Raw genomic sequence first — 14,407 nt, 5'->3', positions numbered from 1 at the left:
TTTCATGTCTTTCATCAGTTCTGAAAAATTCTAAGCCATTGGCTTGTTAACCAAAGAGAGTAATTGAGTTTCAAGAAGGAGGGCAACACAAGCAGATAAATATTTTTAAAAACTCACTCTGTGGTTAGAACTAAGGCAAATAAGGTCCAAGGGTAAAGGACGATACTGGTTTTTAAACTACAACTTATGTTTGAGACCAAGGGAGGAGATGTTTACCTGGTGCAGGATCTATATTTTCTGTAGCACACTAGATAATTTAACTTGTATGATCAGTTTGTCTGAACACCATAGGTGCAAGGAGCATTGAATGGGAAGTGAGATTTGGTGAGTTTCTACAGGCTGGGGTGAAATCCTGACACATCCCAGAGTGATATGGGCAGAGACTATAAGTGTATTTGCGGGTCCCCCACCGAGGAGCTGGGGAAAAATGTGGAAGTGTTGGATTTACCCACTTGGGCTATATTGCTGATTTTCCCGCAAACATTGAGGACTGCCAGTTTAATGGGTCGAGCCCTCGATCAGGGGCTTTCCCCTGTGAGACTAGTTGCTGCAAGGGAGAGGCTAAGCCCACGTACAGTTGTGCCTAGGAGTCCCCCCCCAGAGAGCCTCTTTGTTGCTCAGATGTGCCCCCGCCCCTCTCTAAGCCCACTGGGCAGGTGAACTCACTACCCTCCCCTCTACATGGGACGTGACTCCCAGGGGTATGAATCCCCCTGGCAACATGGGAAATGACTCCTGGAGATGAGCCTGGACCCAGCACTGCAGAAATGAGAGGATCTTCTTGATGAAAAGGTAGAAGAAAGATGAAACCAAATAAGGTTCCAGTGGCTGAGAGATTTCAAATGGAGTCAAGAGGTCACTCTGGAGGGTATTCTTATGTGCTGTATAGATATCACCTTTTAGTCTTTAGTATGTTAGAATGGTTAGAGGGAAATACCTGAAGCTGTCAAACTGCATCTCAGTGACCTTGATTCTTGAAGACAACTGTATAACTATGTAGATTGCATTGTGTGAATGTGAAGACCTTGTGGCTTCCACTCCCTTTATCCAGCGCATGGATGAACAGATGAGTGGAAAAATGGGGACAAAAATTAGATGAAGAATAGGGTGGGATGGAGGGGATGGAAAGAGGGGTTCTTTTTTGCTTCTGTTTTTATTTTGGAGAAAGGAAAAGGTTCAAAAATTGATTCTGGTGATGAACACACAACTGTATGATAGTGCTGTTAATGACTGTACACTGGATGACTGTAGGGTGGGTGAATATATCTCAATTAAACTGTATTAAAAAAAGTAAATGAACAATGGGAGGAGGAGGGGAATGGGATGTTTTGGATGTTCTTTTTTATTTTGATATTTATTTTAGTTTTTGGAGTAATGAAAATGTTCAAAGTTTGATTGTGGTGATGAAAGCACAACTATTGACGATACTGTGAAACACTGTATGCTTTGGAGGATTGTATGTTACATGATTATATCAATCAAATTGCAAAAAAAAAAAAAGCTCTGCTGTTTACTAGTTCATCAGTTTGGGGGAAAAGTTTAAATGGCTTGTGCTTCTTATTTCTCATCTGTACAATGGGGTCAATAATCCTTATTCTTCCTACCTCAGAAAGCTGTCTTGAGTATCAGGTAAAAGAACGTACTTGAAAATGCATTGCAAATATTCTATACAAATATCACAAACTCGTTGCAGATGTTCATTCAGTTAAGTTTGTTAAATCTCAATAAATGTTTATTGCATGTTCAACGAATAAACAAGTATGAGGTAATATTATTTCGATAGTTACTTTTCTTCCTCCACATCCCCATAAAGAAGTACAAGAATATTGTGTTACCCATGAGTGTGATCTATGTATATACATGTTATAGAATGTATGTGGAAAATCACTATGATTATTTAAACCTGTTTTTATTTTATTCAGCTCACAGTGCTGTTGATATTCCAAAATATAAGCCATTGTCACTACCACTGGCAGTATTTAATGTCTCTAAACCAGTACCACTCATCACATACTTTGCATATCCTTCTTGGTATTCACTTTTAAGTGTATTAATTTATTTCCTGTCTCTCCAATTAGATTTTATGGAGAATGTTGAGTGGAAAGTTCATGGGTTTAAAACTAGGCAGATCTGAGACCACATCCTGACTTTACTATTTTCTGACTTCGTGACATTAGACAAGTCACTTTACCTTTTTTCCCTCTGTTTATTTTTCTGAAAAACAAGGAATTAATTCACTTATGGACTACCTGACATTTGGATATTTGAATCACTTAATTTGTATCCTGTAGCAATCTTGCAAAGTAGTAATTTTTATCCCTGTTTTATAGGCAGGGAACCTGACAGGTAGGGAACGTGATACTCAGGAAGGCAGAGTAACTTGTCCAAGGTCATAAAGCTACTATGCCTCATAGGCAGGATTTAAACATGGGTGTCTGATTATAAAGCCTGTGCTCTCACTAATAGCTGAGGAAGTATTTAGCATAATGCTTGGTACCTAGTTGACACTCATTGAGTGTACGCGCTTTGTTAGGGCAGTAATAATAATTTATATTTTCCTAGCACTTGACACTTTGCCCTGCAAGTAGTAGACACTTCATAACTAATTACTTATTGTCTCTGTTTACTTTGCTGTCCGTTTATTCACTGAATGTCGACTTTCTAGCCAAAGGAAAAGGACAGTCTCAAACCAGAGTGAATATTAATACTGCCTTGGTTGAGGAGATAATCAACTTGGAAGAGGTAGATGAAGAAATGAAGTCTGTGATGGAAGCCCTCAATGATAATTTCAACAAGACTCTCAATATAAGGACTTCGCCAGGTTAGTGATTGAACCACCATTTGGGGGAGGGGATTAGTGGAAAAAGCATCACTTTGGCAGAGCTGGGTTTTAATCCCAGCTTTGTAACTTACTAAGTGGTGGTCATAGGCAGTTATTTTACTTTTCTGATCTCTATTTCCTTGTCTAAAAATAGGGATACAAATCCTATATCTTTGGGTGGGTATTAAATTAAATGAGGTAACATATATAATGGGTCTAGCACATTGCCTGGCTCATAGTTAACGCTCCATTATTTATTAATTCGACAAATATTTGTCTACTGTGAACTAGGCATTGTACTAATGAACAGTAGTGAAGAAAAATAGGCATGGTTTTTACTTTCATGGAATTATACTCTCAAAAAATGGAAACTATTGTTATGACTATACTATAAACACATCTAGATATTTAGTCTCACAATAATTGGTATCTTTGGTCTGACTTTTCCAATTTCTCCTGTTTGACATCTCTTATTCCTTACTGGAAACCAAATGGCTTGCCCAACTGAGGCATTTCTGTATGCCTGAGCTTGACCAGGAGGATTCCGTTTGGGTTAATAACTTCCTGAAAGTGGATTTTCTAAGTGGGAAATGTCAGAACTGTCTAGGAGAACTGTTTGCAGATGTGATGGAGAAGTAAGTTGTCAGCTAATGGTGCAGGCAGGCAGGAAAAATCCAATTGCTGTTAAATTGGCCTTTTGGAAATTGTCATCATCCTAGAATCAAGCCTGGAACCCCAATGAAGGTGTTTGTGGGAGCTTGGGCTGCACCAACTGTCATCTTTGTTGGGATAGTTCATAGGGAAACTAGAAAATACTTCATGAACTTGTTCTTAAGAAAATCAAGTGAAAAGGATACAGCTCCATTTATAAACACCATTGGAAACATACTGAGTTCAGAGATGAGAGCCAATGTGAAACCAGAAGACCGTTCCCGTCATTTGTCAACCTTTGGACCAGGGCATTTCTGCTTTTGCTGACAGTAGATCGTGCTATTCAATCTCTCCCAGCTGTTTATTTTAAACTTGCTTATTATTTTAGGTATGAAACTGATAAAGTGCTCTCTCTCCCCTGTGCTTTCAGGCCTGTTAACATTCTGCAGCCAAAACCAGAGAGCAGTTTGAGAGGAGCTCAGGGAGAAATGTGATACTTAAAATTAGCCAGCAAGCTCCACTCTTGTTGAACTTAAAAAGATGATGGGCCTGGAAAGAGGTTGGGAGTGTAATTTGTTAAATGTTAACCTCAGAAAATGAGGGGCAAGAATGAGGCTGAGGGAGATTCTCACTGGGGACAGATTGAGGGAAAAAGATTTGATGCATTATGTCGATATGAATTTAGGGAATGGGAACAACCACAATTGCATACTGAAAAGCCCATGTTGGGGCTTCTGTGGCAAAGGATATTAAGGCAAATCAGGAAGACTGAAGTAAGATCCGTTTTCAAAAGGACTCCACTGGTATTTCCTCTTTGCTTCTTTCTTTTCAGAGTTATGTTTGTGTAACATTTTATGGAGAACTTGGGGGTCATGAAGAGACTGGGTCAAACAGGCTGAATTTAGCCAGTCTCTTTTTTGCCAGCTTCTTCTTAATCACCTTTCATTACCATCTGAACCATTAGGCACTTTTCCTCTTACACCTCCATCTCTCTACTAGCAATTTGTGTCTCCAAGCTAGTTGACTCCTTTTAACAGTTCTCTAAGACGTGGGTTTATTTGTTTCGTTCTTGCTCTCTCTCCCATCCCATCTGTTCATTCATTCATTCATCAAAGCATTATTGAGAACTTGTTCTGTGCTGATAACTGTAATAGGTGCTGTGGGATACAGAGAGGAAAGACATTGTCTCCATCTTCCAGGAGCCTAGAGCCTAATATAAAGGGACAGACAAGTAAGCCAACATGCCTGAAATCATACAGCAAAGCAGAATATTGAAGACCATGGCTTTGGAGTCAGCTAGACCTGGGTTAGAATTCAAGCTTCGTTACAAACAGCTGTTATGACCTTGGACAAGTTATTCTTTGTGCCTCAATTTCCTTATCTGTAAAATGGCAGAAATAATAATAAATATCTCATAGGGTTATTGTGATTATGAAAGCAAGTAAATTATAGAAAGCATGTAGCACAATGTTTGGCTCGTAAGAGGTGCCTAATTAATATTGGCTATAATCATTGTTATAATAGTGTGTACATGATGTTTGGGAGCATATAAGAGGGATTTTAACACAGCGTATAAGGTTGCACAAGATTTCCGAGATTAGATGCCATTATAGCTGATTGTTAAAGTGTGAGGAGGAGTTATTTGAGCAGAGTGGGGGATATTCAGTAGAAGGAAAAAATACATTCAAGGGTCTTGAGGCAAGAGAGAAGAGTGTATTAACAAAATTGTAAGTAGATTAGTTTGGTTAAAATATGGGAGAATGGCAAGAAGGAAAAAATAATAGTTACCATCTAGTGGACACTTGTATACGAGAAGACACTGTTTCATTTAATCCTCATAACAACCCAATTGGATATGTACGGTTTTTGTGTCCCATTTACAGATGAGGAAATGGAGTCCCAGAAAGGTGAAGAGATCTGCCTGGGTTCACACAGTCAGGATATGGCAGAGTTGGTATTTGAACTCAGGTTATTAGTCTTCAGAATTGTGGAGACTAACCATTATACCTCCTAGATTTTTCCAGATCGAAACTAGTGGTGTCCACAGCCTTCTCTCTTCTGATAACTTTGAATTTGATCAGTACTTCAAATTAGATTTTGGTCCATAATGTGGTACTGCATTATTGTAACAACAATTTGCTGGAACAACTCCAATTTGTTCAAAAACCCCATTCCCCACCTTTCTCTTTGTGTCTTGAAATGGCCCATCCCATCTATGCATTGGTTCCTAGTATAAATGGTAAAGTTTTTCTTTTAGTTTTCGTTTGCATAGGTTATCTAGAAATTTGAATAGTTCCCCATTTCTCTCTGTAACTGTGGCTATATTTGCTTGTTTCTTGGGTTTCTGAAAAATTTTCCCAGGGTTTTCCAGAGTGCAAATGTGGAAGAAGATGAGATCCAGGATAATAGTGAAGTGTTAATAGTTTGTGGTTTTTTTTTCCCCCACTTTTTTCATTTAAACGATGTGCATTTCTGAAGGGAATCTGAGCACCAAAATCAAGTAGTATGGTGGAGTGGTTCCAAACCTGTGTGTCAAAATCCTGTGGTGAACCTAAAGAAAAAATTATAGGCTCCCAAAAGTCACAGGATCCCAAGTCCCCACAGAATCTGGACCTCTTGGGAAGGGCCCAGGAATCTGTATTTAAAAGCTCTCCAGTGATTCTGATGTACAGCCAATTTTGAGTTCGTTGGCAAAAGGAAAAGAGCCTTATTTGGAATTAGAATTAAGTACACTAAGTTTGGGTCTTGGCTCTTGATTGTTTTGTTAGTTCTATGTGGGATCTGGGGCCAGAAAATTTAATCTCCTCAAGCCTTATTTTTCACATCTATAAAATGGAAATTGTACTACAATGTTACAGGGTGGTTGTAAGAACTAAAGGAGGTAATAAGTGGTACCTTTTTTCTGTGCTCACTTTTGCCTTTTATAAACCTTGTTGTTTGTGTCTTTTAGCTATAATCCTCACTTTAATCCTGTAAGGTAATTATTTTTTGACTGAGTTGGAAACAAGCCCACAGAGAGGATAAGAAATTTGCCTGACTTTTAGGTAGTGAATGGTAAAGTTGCTGAAGAAGTAACCACCTCTTCCCACTTTTAGCATGGAAGTCCTAATACCCAGGAAACTCCTCAGGCCCAGGCAGACCAGGACAGTTGCTGATAAGGAATTCCAACCTAGTTTTGTTAACATTTCAGGACTCTTTCCATCACATGATACTGCTGCTGGCTATGAAAGTCCCTTGAATGGTCATGACATATTGATAAAGGATCCCTAAATGTGTCAAATCTGAATTAGGTAGACTTAGATGTGAGCTACCAAGATCCCTCAGAATTTTAAGACCCTATTCTTTGTCTTTTAGGATCCCTTGATCATATCACTGTGGTAACTGCTGATGGGAAGCTTGCTTTAAACCAGATTGGCCAGATCTCCATGAAGTCGCCACAGCTGATTTTGGTTAACATGGCCAGCTTCCCAGAGGTGAGGTGGCTTGACTGAAAGGGTCCCTTCCAAAGGACTCTTGGAATGGAGAGAGCTGGATCAGATCAGGAGGAGGTGTTTCTTCCAGCTTGGATAAAACGAGAGAGGAGGCACAGTAAAGGGAACTTAAGGATAAGGAAAAGCTCTCCCTGTTTCTAAATTCCTTTTCTGTTTAACTCAGGTGCTATAGGGGCCAGACAAGTAAGTTGAATACTGTAATAGGCCCCTTCTAAGAAAAACAAGAACGAAGATGCAGTGATTGTCACTTGGCCAATGTGAGACTGGGCTGTTGGTAAGCCGAAAGCCTGTTCCTTGTCTGAAGGGAGCGGCCTCTACTCAGCTCCTACTGATCGTTGCCAGGTAGAAATGTAGGCCTGGTAATCATTGTTATCAGACCTTGCGATTTTTATTTCCAGAAAAGATTTTTGTTTGTTAAATGTTGATTAAAAAATTCACTTTTTTTTTTTTCTTCTTAAGACTGTGAGATAAACAAAACCTAGTGAAGGTCCAGATATAGCCCTGGGGCCACCAGTTTGTAACCTCTGCATTAGTATTTGGAGCAGTCCCTCTAGAAATTTACATTCCTTTCAAACTGTACTGACTATTGCAGACTAACACATAGAATGCATTGCTTCCAAGGCTGCAGGTGGGTTGTATTAGATCATTGCCACCTTGAGCTTTTAAAGTTCTAAGTTTAGTTGAGGAAGATAATTGGGCTTTTCTTTATTGGTCCAGTAGGAATTGGCCTACGTTTGGAGTCCTAGAGGACTGGGTGTGGTCACGTCTTTACCACCAACTCACCGACCTTCCACAAGTTGCTTCATTCTTGGTCCTCTATTTCCTCATCTGTTAACACAGGTGATAGAAACCTGACATCCCTTCTTGTTCTGATTGTTTTAGTAGTTCCGTCCCAAAGACATAGACCTGAGTTGATTCTGCTGGATTTGACAAACTGGATTAGAGATATGAGAAAGGGAAAAACCCTTGCTGTGAACAGACTGCTTCCAGTTTGAGGTCTCTTATAGCTAATGTGCCAGGCAAACTTGTGGGGCTTGTACTCACCACACCCATATTTCATTTTCCATGAGTGAGTTTTTAAAAATGTATTTTGGATCATATCATTTCCATACTTTAATTTACCTGGCTAATTGCTACTTACATTTCGGATTCACAGCTTAAATGTCACTTTATCAGAGAAATCTTCCCTAATCTCCCCAATCTAAATTATTCCCCCACACTAAGTTTTCTTTTACAGCACAATTCGCTATTTTACAGCACTCATCACTATTAATAATTATACATTTTAAAAAAATTTTTATTTTGAAATATATATGCAGAGAAGTGACAAATTTAAAAGTACATTTATTTATTTATTTATTTATTTATTTATATTAAATTCAGTTTTATTGAAATACATTCACACACCATACAATCATCCATGGTATACAGTCCACTGTCCACAGTATGATAACATAGTTATGCGTTCATCACCACAATCTATCTCTGAACATTTTCCTTACATCAGAAAGAACCAGAACAAGAATAAAAAATAAAAGTGAAAAAAGAACACCCGAATCATCCCCCCATCCCACCCCATTTGTCCTTTAGTTTTTATCCCTATTTTTCTACTCATCCATACACTAGATAAAGGGGGCGTGATCCACAAGGTCTTCACAATCACACTGTCACCCCTTGTAATCTACATTATTATATAATTGTCTTCAGGAGTCCAGACTGCTGGGTTGGAGTTTGGTAGTTTCAGGTATTTACTTCTAGCTATTCTAATACATTAAAACCTAAGAGGTGTTATCTGTATAGTGCATAAGAATGTCCACCAGCGTGACCTCTCGACTCCATTTGAAATCTCTCAGCCACTGAAACCATTTCATCTCATTTTGCATCCCCCTTTTGCTCAAGAAGATACTCTCAGTCCCACGACGCCGGGTCCACATTCATCCCCAGGAGTCATATTCTGCATTGCCAGGGAGATTTACACCCCTGGGAGTCGGGTCCCATGTAGCGGGGAGGGCAGCGAGTTCACCTGTCAAGATGGCTCAGTTAGAGAGAGAGAGGGCCACATCTGAGGAACAAAGAGGTACTCAGGGGGAGACCCTTAGGCACCATTACATGCAAGTTTAGACTCTCCTTTGTGGTAATGAGCTTCATAAGGGCAAGTCCCATGATCGAGGGCTCAGCACATCAAACTGCCAGTCCCAGTGTTTGTGACAACATCAACACCAGTCCAGGTGAGAATGTCTAACACATCCACACCTTCCCCCAGATCCTCGGGGCTGGGGAGGGGGAGGCTGTAAATATATTTTTTATTATCTGCCCAAATTACTCTGGGATGTGTCACTATTTCACTCCAGCCTATACTAACCTACCGTATCTCACTTCCTATTCAAAGTTCCATGCAATTGTGGTGTTTGAATAAATCGACTGTAGAGTTGTACTGTGTAGAAAATTTAGATCCTGTACCAAATAGATATCTCTTCCCTTGGTCTCATATGGAAGTTGAAGTTTTAAAACACAGTCAGTTTCAACCTTTACCCTTTGGCCTGGCTTGCCCTGGTCTTAACCAGACATGCTTCATTCATATCACTAATTGAAGTCTGGGCTTTTCTTCAGTTTTTTTTTTTTTTTTTGACAGTGGCTGTATGCAGTAATACTGACATTCATATCTGCCAAGCTCTAGCTCTGAGTTTCAGGTGTCTCAGAGATATGCATTGTTCCAGAGACCAATCAGGTTATACGCTAGGGGATCAGCATCTCAAAGTTTAGAGATAGGCCTTACAATTCAGGGATAGAGTTAACTGCTGTAAGAGCTTACAATCTAGGGACTATTACAATTATTATGTCCATGTTAGGCTATGTTCTAAGATTCAATTCTGAGTTTACACATTGTAGTTAGTCCATATTGGTGAGGCATCATCCCTCTCACCATGTTTTCTCCAACACTTTTACTCCTATATATGTATTTTCCTACAATTTTATAGAGTTATATTCACATACCATACATTTATCCACAGTGTACAATCAGTTGTTCATGGTATCTTCATAAAGTTGTACATTTATCACCACAATCAGCACTTGAACATATTGATTACTACAAGAAAAATTGTTGGGTTTTTTTTTAGCAATACGAAAAAAATGATAAAAAGAAAAATAACATGTCATGCAATACAATATACTAGTAAGGACAGCAAATAACACCACTACCAAGAATCCCACATTCCTCCCCTATATCCCACTCTCATATATATTTAGCATTGGCATATTGCCTTTGTTACATTTAATGGAGGTATATTACAATGTTACTGTTGACCATAGACTCCAGTTTGCTTTGATTATGTTTTTTTCTGAATACCATCCCCTTTTCAACTCTCTACATGGTTGACATTCATTTGCTTTCCCCCATGCAAAAACATTTTTATATTTGTATATTTAGTAACGGTCATTGGCCACTCCAGTTTTTGCCACGTTATACAGTCCCAATCTTTATCATCTATCTTTACCTCTGGTGTCATACATTATCCTATCCCACCTCTTTCAGCTTTACTCACAGACATCTTCGTTCAGTGTACTTACAATACTGTGCTGCCATCGCACAGTATTATGCTATCTATTTCTGGATCTATGCAGTCAATCCTAAGCATTCTGTAGTCCTTCAGCATCAAATGGCTGGTCTCTGCCCTCTTTCTATCTCCTGGTCGCCTGTATTGTCAGCTTTTAACTCCCAAAGTTTGTTCATTAATGTCTGTTCATATTAGTGAGACCCGACAGAATCTGTCCTTTTGTTTCTGGCTAACTTCACTCAACATAATGTCCTCAAGGTTCATCCACATTATTACATGATCCATGTCTTTATTCTGTCTTACAGCTGCATAATATTCCATTATGTGTATATACTACAGTTTGTTTATCCACTCTTCCTTTGATGGACATTTGGGCTGTTTCCATCTCTTGGCAACTGTGAATAATGCTGCAATAAACATCGGTTTACAATGTCTGTTTGTGTCTTAAGTTTCAGTTCCTCTGAGTATATACCTAGCAATGGAATAGCTGGGTCATACGGCAAATCTATATTTAGCTTCCTGAGGAACCTCCATACTGTCTTCCAGAGTGGTTGCACCATTCTACATTCCCACCAACAATGAATAAGTGTGCCTCTTTCTCCACATCCTCTCCAGCACTTGTCATTTTCTGTTTTTTGGATAATGGCCATTCTGGTATGTGTGAGATGATATCTCATTGTGGTTTTGATTTGCATTTCCTTAATAGCCAGTGAAGTTGAACATTTTTTCATATGTTTTTGAGCCATTTGTATTTCCTCTTCAGAAAAATGTCTGTTCATGTCTTTTGCCCATTTTTTAATTAAATTGTTTCTTTCTGTTATTGAGATGCAGGATTCCTTTATATAGTCAGGATATTAAACCCTTATCAGATACGTGGTTTCCAAATATCATCTCCCATTGTGTAGGTTGCCTTTTTACTTTTCTGACAAAGTCCTTTGATGTACAAAAGTGTTTAATTTTGAGGAGATCCCATTTGTCTATTTGTTCTTTGGTTGCTTGTGCCTTGGGTGTGAGGTCTCAGAAACCACCTCCTTTCACAAGATCTTTAAGATATTGCCCTACATTTTCTTCTAAGAGTTTTATGGTCTTGGTGCTAATGTTTAGGTCTTTGATCCACTTTGAGTTAATTTTGGTATAAGCTGTGAGATGGACATCCTCTTTCATTCTTTTGGAAATGGATATCCAGTTCTCCAAACACCATTTATTGAACAGGCTGCTCTTTCCCAGTTGCTTCAGCTTCACTACCTTATCAAAGATCAGTTGTCCGTAGATGCGAGGGTCTACTTCTGAACACTCAGTTCCATTCCGTTGATCAGTATATCTGTCCTTATGCCAGTACCATGCTGTTTTGAGCACTGTAGCTTTGTAATATGCTTCAAAGTCAGGTAATGTGAGATCTCCCACTTCATTCCTCTTTCTCAAGATATTTTTGGCTATTCGGGGCACCTTACCCTTCCAAATAAATTTAGTTATTGGTTTTTCTATTTTTGTAAAGTAAGTTGTTGGGATTTGAATTGGTATTGCATTGAATCTGTAAATCAGTTTAGGTAAAATTGCCGTCTTAACTATGTTTAGTCTTCCAATCCATGAACATGGTATGTTCTTACCTTTTTTTAGGTCTTGTTCAATTTCTTTTAGCGGTTTCTTATAGTTTTTTATGTAAAGGTCTTTTGTGTCCTTGGTTAAGTTTATTCCTAAATACTTGATTCTTTTGGTTGTTATTGTAAATGGGATTTTTTTCTTGATTTTCTCCTCTTGTTGCACATTACTTGTGTATAGGAACACTACAGATTTTTGCATGTTGATCTTGTAGCCTGCTACTTTGCTGTATTCATTGACTAGTTCTAGTAGCTTTGCTGTAGATTTTTCTGGATTTCCTACATATAGAATCATGTCATCTGCAAATAGTGAAAGTTTTACTTCTTCCTCTCCAATTTGGATGCCTTTTATTTCTTTTTCTTGCCTAATTGCTCTAGCTAGAACTTCCAGCACAATGTTGAATAACAATGGTGATCGTGGGCATCCCTGTCTTGTTCCTGATCTTAGAGGAAAAGCTTTCAGTCTCTCCCCATTGAGTGTGATGTTAGCTGTGGGTTTTTCATATATTGCCTTTATCATATTGAAAAAGTTCCCTTCTATTCCTATCCTTTGAAGTGTTTTCATCAGGAAAGGATGTTGAATTTTGTCAAATGCCTTTTCTGCATCGATCGAGATGATCATGTGGTTCTTCTGCTTTGATTTATTGATGTGGTGTATTACATTAATTGATTTTCTTGTGTTGAACCAGCCTTGCATACCTGGAATAAATCCCACCTGGTTGTGGTGTATAATTCTTTTAATGTGCTGCTGGATTCAATTTGCGAGTATTTTGTTGAGGATTTTTGCGTCTATATTCATTAAAGAAATTGGTCTATAATTTTCTTTTTTTGTAGTATCTTTGTCTGGTTTTGGTATTAGGGTGATGTTGGCTTCATAGAAAGAGTTAGGTAGCTTTCCCTCTTCTTCAATTTTTTTGAAGAGTTTGACAGGATTGGTACTAATTCGTTCTTGAATGCTTGGTAGAATTCACATGTGAAGCCATCTGGTCCTGGGCTTTTCCTTTTTGGGAGCTTTTTGATGACTGACTCAATCTCTTTACTTGTGATTGGTTTGTTGAGGTCATCTATTTCTTCTTGAGTTAATGTTGGTTGTTTATGCTTTTCTAGGAAGTTGTCCATTTCAGCTAAGTTGTCTAGTTTATTAGCATATAGTTGCTCATAGTATCTTCTCATTATCTCCTTAATTTATGCAGGGTCGGTAGTTATATTTCCTTTCCCATTTCTGATTGCATTTATTTGCATCTGCTCTCTCTTTTTTTTTGTTAGCCTAGCCACTGGTCCATCCATTTTATTGATTTTCTCAAAGAACCAAGTTCTGCTTTTGTTGATTCTATTGTTTTCCTGTTCTCAATTGCATTTATTTCTGCTCTAATCTTTGTTGTTTCTTCCTTTCTACTTGCTTTGGTGTTAGTTTGCTGTTCTTTCTCTAATTCCTCCAGGTGAGCAGTTAACTCTTAGATTTTTACTCTCTCTTTTCTTTTAATATAGGCATTTAGGGCAATAAATTTCCCTCTCAGCACTGCCTTTGCTGCAGCCCATAAGTTTTGATACATTGTGTTTTCATTGTCATTTGCCTCGAGGTATTTGCTAATTTCTCTTGTAATTTCTTCCTTTACCCACTGGTTTTCCAAGAGGGTGTTGTTTAGCCTCCATATGTTTGTGAATTTTATGACCTTCTGCCTTTTATTTATTTCCAACTTCATTCCATTGTGGTCTGAGAAAGTGTTTTGTATAATATCAGTATTTTTAAATTTGTTGAGACTTGCTTTGTGACCCAACATGTGGTCTATCCTAGAGAATGTTCCATGAGCACTTGAGAAAAAAGTGTATCCTGCTGTTGTTGTATGTAATGTTCTATAAATGTCTGTCAAGTCTAGTTCATTTATCATACAATTCAACATCTCTGTTTCTTTAGTGAACCTCTGACTAGATGTTCTATCCATTGATGAGAGTGGTATATTGAAGTCTCCAACTATTATTGTAGAGGTATCTATTTCTCCTTTCAGTGATCGCAGTGTTTGCCTCATGGATTTTGGGGCATTCTGGCTTGATGCATAAATATTTATGATTGTTATGTTTTCTTGATAAATTGACCCTTTTATTAATATCTGGTGTCCTTCTTTGTCTCTTTTAATTGTTTCGCTTTTGAAATCTAACTTGTCTGAAATTAATATAGCTACTCCTGCTTTTTTCTGGTTGTTGTTTGCATGAAATATCTTTTTCCAGCCTTTCACTTTCAGTCTATTTTTGTCCTTGTGTCTAAAGTGAGTTTCTTGTAGACAGCATATA

General features: G+C 38.3%; 1 protein-coding gene across 3 annotated transcripts in view; it reads left to right on the top strand.

Moving 5' to 3' along the window:
- MRRF (mitochondrial ribosome recycling factor) overlaps positions 1 to 14,407 on the top strand; it is a 66,297-nt gene that overhangs the window by 12,756 nt on the left and 39,134 nt on the right. For all 3 annotated transcript variants that reach the window (XM_037851337.1, XM_037851339.1, XM_037851338.1), the window contains 2 exons: positions 2,666 to 2,821; positions 6,827 to 6,945. In XM_037851337.1, the coding sequence (XP_037707265.1) occupies positions 2,666 to 2,821; positions 6,827 to 6,945 (275 nt within the window). The remainder of the gene's footprint in view (positions 1 to 2,665; positions 2,822 to 6,826; positions 6,946 to 14,407) is intronic.

This window comes from Choloepus didactylus, chromosome 10 (assembly GCF_015220235.1).
Source record: "Choloepus didactylus isolate mChoDid1 chromosome 10, mChoDid1.pri, whole genome shotgun sequence".
In the NCBI taxonomy this organism is placed as follows: Eukaryota; Metazoa; Chordata; class Mammalia; order Pilosa; family Megalonychidae; genus Choloepus; species Choloepus didactylus.
This window is presented reverse-complemented; position numbering and strand designations above follow the sequence as displayed.